Below are 18,913 nucleotides of genomic sequence, written 5' to 3'. Positions count from 1 at the left end.
ATCTTGTGGGTACGGATTTCTTCTTGCTGTTGCAGGTCAGTTTTGTTTCTATAGGTTGAAAAATGTCTAGATTGTTTCTGTCCCAGTCGTCTTTCTTTCATTTGTCTGCTTTTTTGTATATTCACCGTAGCTTCTTGTGATGATTAAGTCTTTATCCAATGTGTTTTGCTAAGATGAGGTTTTGATTTTCAGTTCTTGATGAATCCCCGTTAGAACAGTTCTTGGAAAAGCTCTTCCTCCTTATCATGCATTACATCTCATTCCAGTCTTAAGCATGGAAAGGGAACAACGAAGGGTGTAATGCAGTCTGCGTGTACGTTTTAAATGTGGCCTCAACAAGTGGTGACAGCTGATACATCAAGCGGAAGAGCACTGCACATTCGATTACACAGCCGATATATCAAGCGGAAGAGCACTGCACATTCGATTACACAGCTGATACATCAAGCGGAAGAGCACTGCACATTCGATTACACAGCTGATACATCAAGCGGAAGAGCACTGCACATTCGATTACACAGCTGATACATCAAGCGGAAGAGCACTGCACATTCGATTACACAGCTGATACATCAAGCGGAAGAGCACTGCACATTCGATTACACAGCTGATACATCAAGCGGAAGAGCACTGCACATTCGATTACACAGCTGATACATCAAGTGGAAGAGCACTGCACATTCGATTACACAGCTGATACATCAAGCGGAAGAGCACTGCACATTCGATTACACAGCTGATACATCAAGCGGAAGAGCACTGCACATTCGATTACACAGCTGATACATGAAGCGGAAGAGCACTGCACATTCGATTACACAGCCGATACATCAAGCGGAAGAGCACTGCACATTCGATTACACAGCTGATACATCAAGCGGAAGAGCACTGCACATTCGATTACACAGCTGATACATCAAGCGGAAGAGCACTGCACATTCGATTACACAGCTGATACATCAAGCGGAAGAGCACTGCACATTCGATTACACAGCTGGTCACTTAAACACAATACAAGCATGTTACTTTTGGCAAATACAGTTTGGAAAAGAAAAACAGTAAGATGTGGGTTACTTCTTTCAGACATATTACAGTCAGTTACGCACTATGATAATTCTATGTTAATGCAGCTGAATTGAGCACCTGTGCTTGCGTGACAACATTCTAAAGAATCTAAATACTGCTGCTTTTTCAACTAAATTATTATTCATATTTTTATTTATTTCTCAACAGACGCCCTTATCCAGGGCAACTTACAATTGTTACAAGATATCACATTATTTTGACGTACAATTATATTATTTTTTACATACAATTACCCATTTATACAGTTGGGTTTTTACTGGAGCAATCTAGGTAAAGTACCTTGCTCAAGGGTACAGCAGCAGTGTCCCCCACCTGGGACTGAACCCACGACCCTCCAGTCAAGAGTCCCGAGACCTAACCACTACTCCACACTGCTGCCAAATGAATCCTGCTGGCAGTATAAATAACTGCATACAATACAAATGCAGCGGAAGACCAGTTTTATATGTATTTATATGTGTTATATAGCTCTTATTGTGTTAATCTTGTGGTCTTATGCATTCTTTGAGGGCAAGGCCTGTGACACCGAATACAGAGTTATTCTTTTACGAAGGCTGCTAAAGATAAGAAGTTGCCCTCCAACCGTATAAAGAAAATGTAAAACAAAGGCAGAATTTCTTTCAAAAACATAAAAGAAATGTTTTCTGCCTTTCTGGTTTATCTAGTTCAGATTGTTGTTCTTGAATGAAGTCACTAGATATATCAGGAGAATTCAGCTGCTTCCATTTTACCCATTGAGAGTTACAGCAGGTTACTGGTAGCAGTAAGAAAGCGAACGTAAAGAACCTTTGTTGATGAGACAACACTAAGATTTAAAAAGCAGCTGTGTTATTGCCATCCCAACTTAAATGGTCTATTGTGCAGTAGCTCAGAATCAGCTTGCAACAGGCAGCATATTTGAACATTACCCTGTATACATAATGTTGAACTGTACATTTCAATGCAGGTACCATTTTTTAAATACAATCACAACCACAACCTGTCCAACTCGATATTTAGCATTTTGGCAGATTCTCCATTTAAAAAACAAACCCAATAAATCACAAATCTTGAAAATCTCCAGAGAAATTAGTGATTTAATTAAAATAAATGCATTAGGGAACATTATAATTTAAATACAGTAAAACAGTTCTTTTCAGTTAAATAATAATTAAAAAAAAAAAAAACCTTACTTCCCAAATATAAAATTATTTAATTAATGGTTTTAAAAGTACATTTAAATGGTAAAAGCTTTAAATTACAACAACCATTTCCACAGTATGCACTGTCACTGGTTACATACTCCATCACTTTGGCAAAAGGAGGAACGTTATCATTACAGTGTGTGAACCAAATATTGCAAAGACACCTTGCTAAAAGATGAATATTGCACTTGTTTATATACAAGAATAAACACAGCTTTTGATCTAGCATGTTATACATGTGTCTTAAGACAATTAGTGTTTAAAGCAGAAGACAAACTTGTATGGGAAGATACTTTAAAATAGGACAACTTTTTATGTAGAAATATAATTCATCTTCATGTACGTTAAGTTTGGAACGTACCAATGAACATTACGTAAAGACCAATACACATTGTGCAATAAATGTTCATTAATACATCCTCCAAAGCTAACTATCCAATTCTAGAGCAGACATGTTTAATACACTTGGATACATACAAAAAGTATGGACAAGATTTTTAGGCCCATTAATACAAAATAATTTCCCAATATGCTAGAACAAGGTGACTAATTACATGCATAAAGTGTTCTTGTTGCTTAAAATCCACATTCTGAAGTCTCCACAGGAAACACTACACAAGAACACAATACAGTTACAGTTTAATATGTAAAATATACAGAATAGCTTTCAAATAAGAAGTAAGTTTCAAATATGCTTTCAAAATATCCTTTTTTTGTTGCTTTTTTACACCCTTCTTCTCCTTGTCCAGCAAACCTACTTGATTAACCTAATGTTAATACTTATGTAAAGAATAATATAGATTTGTGTAAACTGGCATAAAAATATCCATTAGGTCCTCTTTACAAGACATATACTCTATTCCTAATTAAGACATGGTACACAGGAGGTTGGGCTCCAAATACCTTTTTGGTTTCACCAGACCTACCTGCTTGCACATGCCCAATATTCAGCCTTAGAGAAATCCTGAGTGTGCAAGCAATAACCTAAAAAAAAAAAAAAAATTCTTAAATAGAAATGTCTCTTTCTGCTTTGCAGGTTGCATGTTGCTGTCACACGACTGAAGAGCTGCTGGGGATCCCATGGACGGTGGTGCTGCTTGGAGTTCCACTGATGGCATTGAAGATATGAAGCGAGTTCGGCATCACGCTGCTCTTCATCCCATCTTCAACGGGAGAAATCTTAATAATAGAAAAATGAGCCGTCACTCCACAAATCTGACCTGCTCCTTCAACATTTCAGCACCACACGCACATTCTGACATGATTTGTCAAGCCTATTTCACAGCTATTGGCCCACTTTACTTGTGCCATTATGAGTATTCCGATTTATGATGATTCAGTCCAGCAGTGACCGAGACGTGGAAGACATTTTCTTCCTATGAAGCAGCAAAACTCATTTAATTCATGGCATCAGAGAGATGATGCCATGATAAAAGATGGGGTCAAGTTCGAAACAACTGGGCACGGTTGGCCTAAGTGGCATAATGATGCCAATAATTGATACCCACATTTTTTACAAAAAACAACAAAAGTATGTTTGAGTGTAAAATATTAAACCTGACAAATAAAAAAAGTTCAACATGCACAAACATTGCACAGTCATTCAATCAAAATGTTACACTGTATGCAAAAGTGCAACAAGAAAAGCACCATATTACCATCCGATCTGTTCATGTTAGCACAAGAGAGCACGAAGGAAAAAAGATAATACTTCAGTTAGTTGATATAGTCAACAACATATGCTTTATATACCTCAACTAAATGAAGACGGCTTATTTAAAAAGGAACACATACCAGGACCTTTAAGCTATCAGGGTACCATTATTATAGTAGACATTACTATAGGTACTGTCTTTACATTATCTATTCTAGAGTCATTGAAGGTGACTTCCATTAAAAACACTGTTCACCCTGTCTAATGGCTAATACAGTTTGTTATTTGCTTGTTTTTAATGAAGTATTACATATAGTTTGTGGTTTATTTGGTAACAGATACACTGTTTTGACATTCAGTTTTACAGTAGGAATTTAAAGTTACGGATAAGCAGCAAAACATACCTGTTCGTGCATGATTTCTGAAAGCTCTCTTGCCATCTCTCTGTAGTTGGCCTTCATTTCTTCCTGATATTCCAACTGATCTTCTTTAATTAGCCTTTCATTTATCCCTAAACCATGACCACTGGCCTCCACAAATTGTCTGCAAATAAACAAACATGTATTTCAGTGACATACATAACCCCACCCCTATAGTGAGTGGGAGGCATAAATAACATGATTACATTTTAAAACAAATCACAGCTTGTTATGACAGTTTCAATAAGGTCAACGAGAACTGAAACTCACCTAAATACCTCCTTTAGCTGCTTCACTTTATTATCAGGGAATCTCTTTATACTGGCGTCATCTAGGAAAGCTCTTGCATACGCCAATGGGCCGACATTTACCTTGGAAAAAACGAGAAAGTGAAGACCCGTTACTATTGATTCTTCATTTCAATAACATGTCATTTACCAAGGATGATTGGGTGTGCAATGGCAAATTTATATTAGTCATAGGAATAATCCAAGTTCAGGAACCTGACCCCACCGGCTGAACCATTTTCAACCTCACATCTTCAAGGTCATAAACATTAGGTCAAAACTGTCTATTTTGCTCAGCTCACTTAGCTTTCAAAGAGTCTACATCTTTATCCAAATCATGCCTAATCAATTGCTACCAGGTCCAAAAACCTATTGCTACAGAGCTACAGCTTCGGAAGACAATGCAACTCTGGGAAGCTTACAGGCAAGCCCGCAGGCGCCCGGCCAGTCTACAGGGGTCGCTGGTGCGCCACCCCCTGGGAACTCCTGTCCACGGTCGGCAGTGGAATAGCCTGGACTCGAAATGGCAACCTCCAGGCATCCTGCACTCCACACAGAGCACTTTTACCAGATGCACCACTCGGGAACCCCTATTTTATTTATTTATTTATTTTTTTTTTTTTAAATATCTATACCGGACCAATAAAAATCATCTTTTTTTTTTCTTTGAAAGAAATACATAAAGCAGTCCTTAAACACCTTGATGGCCTAGATGATTTCTCTAGTGATTTTCTTTTTTATGGAGCTGAAAGTCCTTACCTGCACACTCACACTACCCTGGAGCTTCAGCTGTAGTTTGATCATGTCAACATCAGGAGAGGAACACAGCTGCCTCAGCTCTGCCACCTTCTTACTCATTTCATCGATAGCCACCTCAATGGGGTTCAGATCTGTGTGGTGCTGGTACATGACAGCTATCCTCTTCTTTACATACGGGAAACAATGCGTAGCTGGAATGGAATGAAAAAAAATACAATTGTGAATGACTACCTCAGAAATAGTTAACTGTTATAACTGCACTATAGAACCAATATAAAAATTCTGTCCTTCAGATTAGATCCCACGTAGGTTCTAACAGGAAAATATTTTGCGGATCTTCATTTTAATATTTTTTTTGTTGCTAAAACCTCTAAAAGTGGGTTTGGTAAACAACCAAGCTTACACCGCTGTTCTTTAATGAAGTGCCCACAAACAATCCAGTGTTACACACATAAAACGCACATAAAACCTGCAGTTCTTCAAAGTACAAGATGTTATTTCAAGTCGAAGATAATCTCAAGGACTAGTACAGGCCTTTTGTGTGAGCTTTTGTTTGTATATTATACACTGTATATTAGCTAATCAGATAATGCTGATAAAGTGTATTTTGATGGCTGTAAAACAAAGCCACAACATCAATGACATGTATCAAACAATCAGTCTCAGGCATTTACCAGGTTAATTATTTATTTAAAAGCAGTATTATCATGCTGAGACATCCCAAATATGTCAGAAAATTACTAAAATTACAGTCCAAAAGGTTTGATCGCATAATCTTTCTCAGCAGTTTCAAGCAGAAACATTTTGCAGCAGCAGTTTCTTTAGACCAGTGGATTTCAAGTGTGAAGACGTCTATTGGATACAAGCCGTTTGTAAGTGAATGTCCCCTTCATACTCGTAATACAGTAGATGGTACGATTCCTGTTAAAACAACACATACTCGTCAGGATGGTCCTCCTTTTGCACTGCTCTTCCACACCGCCTCGTTTCTTCCCCGATCCTGTGAAGGGCATCTCAAACACAAAACGCCGGATGTTGTGGCTCTTCTCAAAATCCGTCTTCCTGTCAACCAGCTCTTTCTCTTCAAGGAAAGGAGTCACGTGGGTGACTTGAATGTATGCAAATTTTGAATCCAAGTCTTTCGGGTTAACCTATTAAAAAAAAAAAAAAAAAAAAAAAAAAAAAACACCACCACACACACTTGGTTAAAGAAAAAGACAATGCATGAACCTCAACTAAAGCCAAGATATAAAGTAATAAAACCAAGACATTTTTATTTTTGACAAGGAAAAGTATTATTGCTAACATTTCTGGGTGCATGTTTATAATGTAATGTATGCATGTTTTTGATTAGAAAATACAATATGTACAGTCAACTAATGACTGCCTTCTATTAAGCTTTTTCTCTTTTTAAAATAAGGTGTATTACAGTGTGCTGTCGTCGTCCCCCCCCACCCCACCCCCGGCATGTTCACAGAGTTTTACTCCCTTGTATTGCCCCACAGTTAAAGGGAAGAGAACATTCCCCTTACCTTCCCAGAATCTTGGATTATTTTGACATTCTCTGGGCCAAACTTGTCTGAGTAGAGTTTAAGCAGTCTTTGGGAGATCTCAGACAGGGGTGTGAATTTGGGTTCTTTATAAATGTACTCCTTGCCATCCTCATCCTCAAAGAATCCCTGCAAAATAAAAGAATGGTGATCCCAGAAAATACATTATATTAATAATACAGCTTCAAAGACTAGAGATCTATCAATCATCCATTCCATTTGATTGCGTAAAAGCCACAATGTATGTTTCAAATACAGTGAATATACATCAAACATGAAGAACAAAATGTATGCAACATAAATCAGATAAAAAAAAATGAACATAATAAAAATGCAATTAATTTTAGGGTGAAGGGCTTAAACCTGAAGGCACAAGCAAATCACCTTTGTAGATAGTGAATCACATACAGTCTATTTTGTGGATATACCCAATGGATAATTACTGTCTTTTACATACAAAGGTCCTTCATGGCAAAAAAGTGGTAACAGTTCAACATACAAGTATTGACCTTGACTAGTGTGCATGACAGAGTATAGTCCTTGACATATAGATTTTGTTTTTTTGTTTTTTTACATGGGCATCCATACATTAAATGTAGAATACTACCCATCCATGAGACAGGCAACAACACAAACTAGCATAAACCAATTGACCCTTGAACTGTTCTGTATTTCCTTGGAAAGAAAAGCCTGCGTAGGTTTCAACATGTAATATATCTGCGGATTTCATAGTACAAATTGCAAGACAAAACATTCAACAAATTAAAACGCAAAATATTGTCCATGCTGATTTAAAACGTGAATCCTCAAGCTAAAACAGTTTAACCAACCAAAGCAGCAAAATATTTTAAAAAATGATAACACAGACTTTTGGTTGAGTTTGATGGGCACACATTGTTTAGCAATGTGTGGTAATGTGCGTGTTTTCATCATCCTTGTGTTGGCACCTTAGGAACTATACCTTCATTTTGTTAAATCTCTCTACAGCACAATACTGCAGGAGGAACCTTTAGCAGTGTGGAATTACTTTTGTACTTTAGAAAAAAAAGTGATGCAACATCCATTTCACGCATGTTACAAAAATACCTGTTCAACTTGTTTAGCAATGTCATCTTTTTTCATTTTAAAAGCTGGTTTAGATGAATGAATAAAATGGTATTAAGAAAAAAATAATATGTATGTTCCAGGTACAAAATAAAAACAAAAAAACAATGCTGAAATGGATGAGCTACTGGGATGTAATGTAATACAGGTGGCGTGTGGACTCTGACTACACTCACAGAATCACATCAACACCATAAGCTTTAATGCAGTACGATTACTGCATTACTTGCTTTGCTAGCATTCATTTACCTCCACATCTGTCTCACTGTCAGTAAACTGGTACTGCTACAGGGTTGTAAAACAATAAAGAACAAAACAAAAGTTATTTCTAGTATTTTGGATGCAAGCACCTAGTAGACAGAAGCTAATTGCGTAAAAAGAACTACGAACAAGTCACATCATGGCACAATCACAAAATCTGCATTTAAAACAAAAAACAAACAAATAGTGCTTCAACATAACATCTGAACAGCAGCAACTCAAACCAGCAACAGATATTAATGAAGTCAAAGACATAAAAATATCAAATGCAGAGCAGAGAAGGGCAACAGTTTTACAGCACTTTTCAGCGACATGCATTGCTATTACTCATATCGCAAGCTGCAGTGCAAGTTGATGCAACTGATGTGAACTTCAAAAGCACTACATTATGGCTGAAAAATAAAAAAAAAAGCAGACTGGTCTAGAAGCAAAACAGCACACCAAAAAAAAAGCATTTAGGCTGCTTCAGGTTTGTTAGCAGGGCCATTGCAGAACTTACCGCTGCCTTAAAGGAAGAAAAAAAAAAAAAAAAAAAGGCAGAAAGTTTTATTACGATAGTTCAGAGAAAATGCATGACGGGGTTGAGTGCTGAAAAAACCTGGGTCTCATTACACCATTTTTATTATATCCTTAGTGAACACAACCAAATACAGAACTTGAATTTCTAAGTATCTCTTTGGAAACCTATAAATATGGGATGTACAGTCACATTATATAATTGCCTAAAAGACATTTTTTAAATGCTGATGAAGCCCTTTTGATTTCTCAACAGCAGAACTAGCCTATTACCTGAAGTGTACCAGTAAAGGTCTGGAACATCCAACACCATTGAAAAATATAGGCAAAGCTGGTGATGGAGCACAACTTTAATTAGCATTCCCAGGTATTATAGACATGTTCACAGTGTGGATATGGTAATAAACCTAGGATAACCACAGGACTATTTTTAACCAACCAGGGAAAACTGGTCAGCGATGGATTTTCTTGAAGATGTACAGTTCACACCATGAACAACCAGCTGTCAAAAGTGGCATTCTAATTTGTAAAGTTCTTGTAGCTGCAAAAGAAACTGTTAAGCTGTCAGCCAAGCTATTTACAAAGTAATTCCACCCAACACCGTGTTCTTATTTACTCACCTGCCCAAAAAAGGCAACTCGGAAGTATGTTCCCAAAAGCCTTTTTCCTGTGTGGATAACCTCTGTCACTTTACTGTAAGCACGGTGCAGCGTGTCATACAAGTGGGCAAGTTTCTACGAGAAGAAAAAAAAAACTAAAAGTAACAGCAAAGCAAATCTAGGATTATGGTTATTGTGCTTCACCAAACATTACAACTGAAACTCTGACCTGTACTCCATAAAAACATGATTTTCTACAAGCAGTTTATGTCTGTGCACACAAAGCCTGTACCTCAAAATCTCTGCGTTTCTCATAGATGGGGATGATGAGCTTGTAAATATCAGCTATTAGTTCATAGCGCTCAGCTTTCCACAGCCCATCTGCACACTGCTCCAGCAACTCCATCAGCACATCCTGTTCAAACACAAAACCACAATGGATAAAGCATTAAAACACCAGGAATAGCAACAAAGTGCAATAGATGTAGTACTGCTTCAGCAATTATGTTTGGTAGTTAAATGTGCCTGTTGAAACCATTACATATTAAAAGCTCAGGTTATATTGTGATTTTCCCCATTGTTGCTTCTAAGGAGGTCCCAGTGAACCAGGATTTGAACAGTTTTGTCACCTGTTTGTATGTATGTAATGAATACTGGCAAAATACAAACAAATAATTTTTACCGTAAATAAATAAAACAAATAAATATACTTTATTTTTTCATAGGGAAAGGTTCTGACTAAAAATATAACAGGTAGGAAATAAACAATAAACAACGGGGTGGAACAGCCACAACAACGCGTCCTAACAAAAAAAAAAAAAAAAGTGAGAGGTGAGACATGAATAAATCATATCCGGGTAAACAGGTGGTGGGGGCGAAGGGAGTGAGAGTGTCTAATGCTTCAGGGTATGATACTCCTTGAAGCATGGAGCAACGTACAGAGCTTGGTGCCGCCTCTTCGCTGTCACTTCATGTTGATGGTAAATATTTTTATGGTTAGCAGTGGAGTAGTTCACCTTAATGCTAATGCAGACGGCCATTTTTTATTATTGTTTTTTGCTGTGTCTGGTCTGTCATGTTGTATATATCTTGTGGGTTTACAGTTCTGTATAAAACCACTTACCACGAACTGCGTTATGCATTTGTTATAGTATTAAAGCAGCTGTTTGAGAATACCCTTGCTGTAAAAACTTTGCTAAAGTTAAACACGAAGAGCAAGTGAGCTGCTTAACTGAATTAATTCCCGTCCTTTTTTTGATCCCAGCTATGTCCAAAGACTACGCGCGTTTGCCCTCCATGTTAATAAATATAGTTTGTGAACTGGATGTCATAAGCCAGCTAGATCGCCCAAAACAGCGCAACATCATCCAAGTTGTTGATGCCCTTTCAGAACTGACCAAATAAAATTGCAAATGAACGTAATGATTGTGTTTTATTTGTTTGCATCATTAATATTTAACACAGCAGTAAATCCAACACAACTTAAAAGAAAGGCGAGCATCTCTGACAGCACGAGCCTCCTCAAATTGAAAAACAATTTGGTCAAGAGCAGTAAAGCACATTATTAACCAAGCAGGCACAGGGTATTTTGCTTTATTACAGCAGCTTAGATTCACTCGTGTGCCAGTTCTCTGCGCATGGAAACCACATTTTCACAAAATGTCACTAGTAATCTTCAAAAACAGCATGAGTACTTTACGCATAGTTAATTTACATATCAACCCCCACCTTTCCCATTCATTTGCATGACGTCGGGTGAAAAGCCCGGTTTACTTGAGTAAAATAAACTGAGCGAAATGGAAACCCAAAAATGCATTTTACACGAGACAATTTTCTTGTGTAAATGTCTCGAGTTAAAAAAAAACTTGCATGGAAACCCCATGATTATTGACAATTTTGACTGTTTATTGTATGTAATTCAGTCAATATTTGGCAGAGGGCGTAAGAGACCAATAAAAGGTGTTACAGTAACCTAGTGTTACAATATTATGTGATCAGGGGTTTTGTAGGCTCAGTAATTCAAGTTTAAAGGTTGCAGAACGTACCGGTACGGTCGTACTCCCTGGGGACCAGAGAACAGTGAACATACCGGTACGTTCGTACTACTCAAAGGGTTAAGAAACATTTATTAGAATCCTTGAGTGGTATGTACTAAATGTACACCCATACAGTTATGGTTATAGCAACACAGCTTTTCTTTCAAGCAGTAGATTAAATGTCGTACATTTCATCATTTTATCTCCAAGTTAGTTACTATTTTATGGGGAAGTATTAACAAGAATTGTTGGTCATAGTTAATTTGTGTTGAAAGAACGAGTTAAATCATCTATATTATTTATTATTCTGCTCACTTAAAGTGAAAGTAAAATTGGAACTTTTTCAAATGGGGAGTTTGTTTTTTCTCTGAATGTTCTTTATTTATTAAGCACCATATATATGGTCTTACCCTAGCAACTCCTGTATAAGTGAAGACCAAGTTGTTATGCTACCATTACTTTTTCTAAACATTTTCTACTACTAGCCTGCTCTTCACAGATTTACTTTTCATAGAAAAATCAAGAAAGGAATTGGGTAAGTATATTTTCAAACCTGACCTATTGTAATGTGCAGCCTAATCCTTATTGTGGATGAATTCTGGGAAAGCCCAAGGCAGTCCATATTTTAAACTGAACTTGAAAGGGAAGTCTGTAAGGTTCAAATAAAGTTGAACCAGTTTACAATTGTACATCCTGTACTGTAGTCTACCTGTCACATCCTACCTCATTGAAATGAACATCCTGCATGCCGACATCCTCCATCATAGAGACTTCTTCATCAATGTTGGGTGTGATCACTCGAAAGGCTGAGCAGCCCTGTTTAAACATGCCTGAGCAACGACAAAAGAGTATGGTTAATGCTCTACTAGAATAGATATCAAAAGATTCAATATGTGGCCTCAGGGAATAATTGGTATAAAATGGCAGCTAAATTATTTTTAGGTTGAAAAGGTAAAATGTTTTCTACAGATTACAACAAACAGAGATTATATAGATAGATAGATAGATTTTTTTTAACTTAATACTGAGATTTTAAACACTTACCTTTTCTTCTAAGATACTCGGCCACAAGTGCCGCCACATGTACGTAACACATCGCTGCCTAAATAACAACAAACACAAATGTTATTTTTTGGAAATTATCAGGAAGGAAATAAGAAATTAACTGGTCAGTAAGTAAGCCTTTGTTGCAAAAAGTTTGCACTATGTGTTTGAAACAAGGGGGCATCTGTTCAATGGCTTTCTTCAGTCTTTAATTAACAATTTTTTCAAAATAAGGAACATTCGTTTGTTTCTCTGTGTGTTTTAACATGTAATTATCTCCTTTAAAAAAATAAAAGAGGTAAAGTAGCTGCAGCTAACAAATAGTTCCATAATTGTTCTTCACCACACACATTCATTTATTACATAGGTGTCAAATGTGCAGTTTTGAAAGAAACACATGTTTTTATCAAACATGTATTTTCAATTTTAAAATATGAAGTCTGGTACTAAACTAGCTTAAATAAATCATTGTTTGCAAGCCATGCTGTTAGACTGTCTTGTACTTCCTGGGTCATTTCACCTTGACAGAGAAATTGTCACAGTCTTCTCTCCTTTCAATAACCAATCAACTGCTTCCCCTACTTACTGACATGCTTTCAGCCAGTAACATGTAGTTAATGGAAGTGCAAAATGGGTAAGATTTATGGAGTTACTTTATTAGCCACAATTACTGTAACACTTTGAAAATATGGTCCATATAACATTTAATTATGTGACAACAAAAATAAGACACGGTGCCCTACATCCAAAACACATGGAATGGAATCTCTAGCAAATGGTTCACTGTACCAACCTCAGACAGGTCTCCGTTTTTGACGTGAATTCGTGCCATGCTGTCCAGCCAGGTCTTCCTCAGCTCGGGGGTGCTGGCGTATGACTTTGCCAGACTGTACTGCAGATCCACCAGCATCTCTGGGTCGTTCTCATGTTCTTTCATTTGGGCCGTTGCCATCAGCACTGTCCGGATTCGCTTTGTCAAGTCTTTCACGTCAGAAGGGAAGGCTGTGTTCTGAACATCAGGATAACAAATTAGTTGTGAGATTGTTTTGTACTTCATAAAGCAGAATGTCTAATAGTAATGCAAAGGACTATAGGTACTGAAGCATAACCCTCCAAATACAGACAGACGTTCATAAAAAAGCATCTGATTATTATCCTACTGCTTGATCGAGGTGTCTCGATTTCAAAAGCCAGCAGATGTGTGCTGTGGCTCTACCCAGTTAATCACAATCCCATTCAAAAGACATCTGAAAAGAAATTATATTTATTTAGTGCCGTTTGTGAGGTTTTTTGGAACACCAAAATTAGAAGAGAGCATTACTGTTTTGGTAACTGACTACAAAAGTATGTTGGCACCACAGGATTTTTTATTCATAACAGACCTTGAAGACAGGTTACCTGCTCTACACTTTCCTCTTCCAAAGTGGGAGACATGTAACAATTTGAAATCAAATGAAAGGCACAGAGTACTGCAGATTACTTAAAAGTACGCTGAAACACTGTGAAGTAAGCATGCAGAGACACGTGCATGTGTATAGATTGGTGCCAGATACTAGTTCAATTTAACAAGAACACAGAGACGACTTTTCATTGAACTATTAAACACTTTGCATCTCAGTGCTCTGACTAAATCATTACAAAAACACAAACAAACAAGATAAACCCCGATGACTGACTGACGTGAACACCAATTCAAGGATACCAGCTCTTTGACTCATCAGCCGAATCACATAGAATTAGTCTCAATAAGCAGTTTGTGCATCACAAGAATGACACCCCAGCCGACAGTGGTACTTTCAAATGGTGTTCAAATAGTTTATGAAGCCCCACACGGCTCTAGAAACACATTTTTGATAACTTTGCAACTGCTCACTGTGCTATGATACAGATTCTGATTTAGGAAACTGGGATGCTAACTGAGATGCATTTTGTTTGGTTGGTGGGTATCTTTTCAGCTCAACATCAAGAGCTAAAGAATATTGTTTTTGAATGGTAAAAATCAAGCACAGTGAAAAAAAAAAAAAAAAAGTAGGATGAATTTATTCCTTCACAGGCTGCTACAGCAGTTTTTGTTTTGTCTGTGATAAAATATGCTTTGGTAGAATCCTATAAACTTTGGCATACAAGGAAATAACCTACCTTAATTGTTTTGTCATTGTTGGCACAGTTGTTAATGATGGACAGAGAGTGCTGGAACCTGGTTCCTCCAATACCAATCACATCAGCTATCAACTGGCTCACTGCAATAACCACCTACACAAAGAAATGTTACACATACACAGCAGTAATACAGGTTCATGGACATATACAACCTCGTGTGTGGTATTAAATATCTTTGAACAACATCTTAATTTGTCTTACAATACATTTAAGACACATCTTTCTGAAAGCTGGTTGATGCTGTTTATAATTTAAATTAAATTATATTCTGGAAAATCGGTAGACGCTAAATTGTTTTAGGCATTCTTTTTTTCTTTGCACGTAACTGTTTCTTTGGAAGCACGATTATCTTAGTGGCTTAGGTACACAAAACTAGGAGGAAGGATATCCGAAGTCCTACCCAAAAAACATGACCTCCCTTATAAAGAAAATCTAGAATTCTCTCTGCGGATGCAGCTGTAACCAACCTGGAGGTGCGTTCGAACAAAAGACTTTCTTCCTGTGTAGTCGAAGTTGCTTTTCATGAGGAAGTAGAGGAGGTGGGCAGCGTCACTTCGGATTGAGCTCAGCTTGGAGTTACAGCACTTGAGGATCTCATAGCAAAAGGCAGCGCACATGTCTGCCCGGCCTTCAAAGAATGTGCATGGAAACTAACAAGAGAAAAAAAAGAAAACAAGAAAAAGTGGAGATATAAGCGTTTGCGTTTTGTTCTGAATATATTGCTGTCTCTCTACAGATCGTAAGAGGTACCCAACAGTAAATATTTTTTTGCAGCCCTGGGCAGCTTACAGGCAAGCCTGCAGGTACCCGGCCAGACCACAGGGGTCACTGGTGCGCGTTGAGCCGAGGACACCCTGGCTGACCTAACCCTCCCTCCCCCCGGGCAGCGCTCAGCCAATTGTGCGCCGCCCCCTGGGAGCTCCCGTCCTCGGTCGGCAAAGGAATAGCCTGGACTCGAACCGGCAGCGTCCAGACTACAGGGCACATCCTGCACTCTAAGCAAGTGCTTTTACTGGATGTGCCACTCGGGAGCCCTTGTAAATTGTTTTAATCGCACTGTTGGATATTTTCTTTACATACTGCATTATTAATTTCATCCCACTTGTCTGGACGTGCTTTGTAGCATAAACAACTGCACTTAGATAGCCTCAGTGGAATGTCAGTGAAACACATTACTTAAAGGGTTCTTCACATAGTGTTTTCCTACCATGCAATAAAGTCTTTTGAATGAATTACCTGATATTAACAGTATGTATGGCACTCACCTTGTAAATAAATGTCCGCAATGAAATAAAGACCTGCTTAAGTGCCATTTCTGACTGATTGATTCGAAGGAAGCACAAGTGGACGTCAAAAACCTTCTTCATAAGTGGGTTATGACCATGGTCAGCACACAACTGAGGCTGAAAAGAGAAAAAAAAAAAAAAGTTAACTTCACATACTTCACATTTAACGAACCATGGGATTCGGAGCACGTCCTGTGGTCATGAACGTTGAAAACTGAGAAAAGGGCAAGAAAAAAAATAAACTGAACTCATATTTCTATATACATACACAAAACAAACACAAGAGAATGCTCGTAAAATACATACCCAGTGCTGAAAGTAGTCAATAGTAGACGCATAACATACCTTGAATACCACAGTGAATATACTCAATGTATCCAGTACAGTGAAGCATACTTCTGTGGCAATGTTGGCTTCCAGCAATGACTGGTGAAGGACATCTGCATCCGAATGGCTGTAGCCTGCAAAGACAAATGTATATCATGACTGTGAATTCATTATTTTTATTTTCTTTAACTAACAATTAACAATTACAAATAAATCTTTCTTAAGCAAAAATAAATAGGAGGAAAAAGCAGGTTTAAAAAGACAAAAAAAGCTGCACAGCTCCTATTAAACAATATTGGCATTAAATGAAAATAAAAAAAAGAAATTAGGCGCTATTTTTTATATTATATTGTCAAAAAGTCTGCCCTTTACAGCCACCCCCAGTTTGTTTCTGACCAGGCGTAGGACTTTTTTACAAAAACAGTTTTAATAAAATAAAATGCAATAATATATCACATGGGGGCAGGTGGATGGGGAAGGGCTACTAGGTGCGTTCTCAAATGAAAGACATGCTGTAATTACAATAACATTGTTCGCTGGATGCTTACTAAAGTTTGCAAGCTAGCTATCAACCTGATTAAGTCTTACCATGGTCTACAGAAATTCCAAGTATACTTGATATCTTTCTTACACTGAAAACACAGAAAAAGTCACTTTATTACGTGTTGTTAAACACCAACGCAAAGTCGGTCATGGACTTACAGGGAACGTTGAATACCGATGAGGATTAAGCCTAATCCAATGGAGACATGATTATTTGAAATGGCAGCATAAAATCAAGAGGATATCGCTGTGTGGAGTTTTGTAAAGGTCTCGGCCTACTGTTTATTAAACTGGACTTTCAATATTTTTAAGGATTGTTTTAATGACTTGAAATGTATTATAGTAATATATTTTTGTCATTTCAAATAATCAAATTCCTAAAAAGGATGTAGATGTTCACACTTCCAAATATAAATTTAACTCATCTGTAAAAGATGCTGTTCATATACCAATTCATATTGTGCTCCTAGAATGTTTGCTTGTTTGCTTGTTTGTTTGTTTGTTTGTATGTATGTATGTTTGTTTGCTTGTATGTTTGCTTGTATGTTTGTATGTATATACAGTCCATGACTCGCTCTGGGGTGGTTTTATGGTGGGCATGCTGGAGATTTCCTTTTTCCGATGAGATGGTATGGAGCAGAGAGAAGATTATCTGGAGGTTACTGCACTTACTGTGGTTAAAAGTGAAAGAGTTATCCAGGCTGCTGAGCTGCTGTAATCTGGCATGCATCATTCCTGCTCTGTTACGGGACACAGGCAAAGTCTGAGATTTCCGATCATGTGCTATGGGTCCCACCCCCTCCTGGTTCCTAACGGGGAAATGGGACATAAGGCAATGTTAGACATGGCCAACTTGCAGCGAAGCAGAGAGTTAGTAAGCAGGCTATTGTTTTCCATAAACCATCAATACTGATGGAATAATGAAGACATCTCTGCAGCGACTTTAAATGTGTCATTGGGAGTATTTTGTTTTCCTGCATGAAACATTTTAAAAAAACGCACAGACTAATACATATTGTTTTTTCTGGTTTAAAAAAAAAAAACAGTATGTGTCACATTATTACTCCACCCTCCCTGAGACAGTCCTTTGAAGCAGAGCTCACTGCAGTTGGAATTGCTGTATAAAACCATTATGCTTCCCAAGTCTCCCGCACTGTCCGACATACTATTATATCTGATATAAAGCTCAAACAGCAGGAGGGTGGAGAATATTTCGTTAAGATGCCTTTTTTTTAATAAGGAAACAAAAAAAGGAGATGGATTCTTGGAAACCAGCAAGCAGCAAAAAGTCAAACATGCAATGCAGATTGGTGTTAAACAAAACAAAACAAAATAAAATCACACATTCAAAAAAATAAAGAAAGAAAGATGTGACAAACATGAATGATGAAATTCAGCCAATCAAGACACGGGACTGAACAGAAACATGCTTTTGAAAAGAAAAAATGTGAACACCTAAAATCTTACCCAAACAGGAGGGGAGGGGAGCCAAATACATTAAACTTGTCAGCATTCAAGTGTGAAAAACAGAAAAGTGAAGGTGGGTTAGCAAAGGCTGGTCAATTAGATCCAGCATTGAACCACCACCAGAGTCTCGAAGGAGGTGTGTGGTGTGAAGTGCAATGTGCTGAAGGAGGTTATAATGAGTGGACAGTGTTATCATTAACAAACAGACCTGTGAACACATTAGTTAACAAAAAGTGAAATTAAATTCAGGCAAGAACCATTTCATTATATTTGCATGTGGGGAGTGTGGCAAATAACCCATGTTAGGAAAACCAATGAAGCAATAAATTGTTTTTTCCCTCCCACTGATTTGTTGAACATTCTGAATGTTAGTTTTGCTGACATCATACATTCTGTATAATCATATCCTCTCAGTTAACCCTCTGAATACTGCTGACAAGTCTGCTGCTCTTTGGCATTCTTGCTCTCCTTCATTCATCTTATGTCAGGGTACTGATAATGATCGAGCCCTAGCTGGTCAAGATACTGAATATACTCTGAATAGCCAGACAGGTTTCATTCAGTTTGAGGGCAAGATCAATTAGTGTAAAAAGATTTTACTACTTCACTTTTCAAAGGGTTAACCAGAGAG

General features: G+C 37.6%; 1 protein-coding gene across 20 annotated transcripts in view; it reads right to left on the bottom strand.

Moving 5' to 3' along the window:
- Positions 1-2,144: 2,144 nt before the first annotated feature.
- LOC117405230 (dedicator of cytokinesis protein 9-like) overlaps positions 2,145-18,913 on the bottom strand; it is a 114,568-nt gene continuing 97,799 nt past the window's right edge. For 11 of the 20 annotated variants that reach the window (XM_059030004.1, XM_059030010.1, XM_034008113.3 and 8 more), the window contains 17 exons: positions 17,488-17,624; positions 16,291-16,406; positions 15,925-16,062; positions 15,127-15,309; positions 14,639-14,752; positions 13,293-13,508; positions 12,500-12,557; positions 12,179-12,285; positions 9,712-9,834; positions 9,441-9,554; positions 8,293-8,328; positions 6,922-7,068; positions 6,330-6,540; positions 5,390-5,580; positions 4,614-4,714; positions 4,329-4,467; positions 2,145-3,449 (listed from right to left, as the gene is read on the bottom strand). In XM_059030004.1, coding sequence (XP_058885987.1) covers positions 3,321-3,449; positions 4,329-4,467; positions 4,614-4,714; positions 5,390-5,580; positions 6,330-6,540; positions 6,922-7,068; positions 8,293-8,328; positions 9,441-9,554; positions 9,712-9,834; positions 12,179-12,285; positions 12,500-12,557; positions 13,293-13,508; positions 14,639-14,752; positions 15,127-15,309; positions 15,925-16,062; positions 16,291-16,406; positions 17,488-17,624 — 2,260 coding nt within the window. In that variant the 3' untranslated portion in view covers positions 2,145-3,320. The remainder of the gene's footprint in view (positions 3,450-4,328; positions 4,468-4,613; positions 4,715-5,389; positions 5,581-6,329; positions 6,541-6,921; positions 7,069-8,292; positions 8,329-9,440; positions 9,555-9,711; positions 9,835-12,178; positions 12,286-12,499; positions 12,558-13,292; positions 13,509-14,638; positions 14,753-15,126; positions 15,310-15,924; positions 16,063-16,290; positions 16,407-17,487; positions 17,625-18,913) is intronic. The other 9 variants (XM_034008130.3, XM_034008117.3, XM_059030008.1 and 6 more) reach the window with 2 other exon arrangements.

This window comes from Acipenser ruthenus, chromosome 9 (genome assembly GCF_902713425.1).
Source record: "Acipenser ruthenus chromosome 9, fAciRut3.2 maternal haplotype, whole genome shotgun sequence".
Taxonomy (NCBI): Eukaryota; Metazoa; Chordata; class Actinopteri; order Acipenseriformes; family Acipenseridae; genus Acipenser; species Acipenser ruthenus.
The sequence above is the reverse complement of the archived record's forward strand: the minus strand, read 5'-3'. Positions and strand labels throughout refer to the sequence as shown.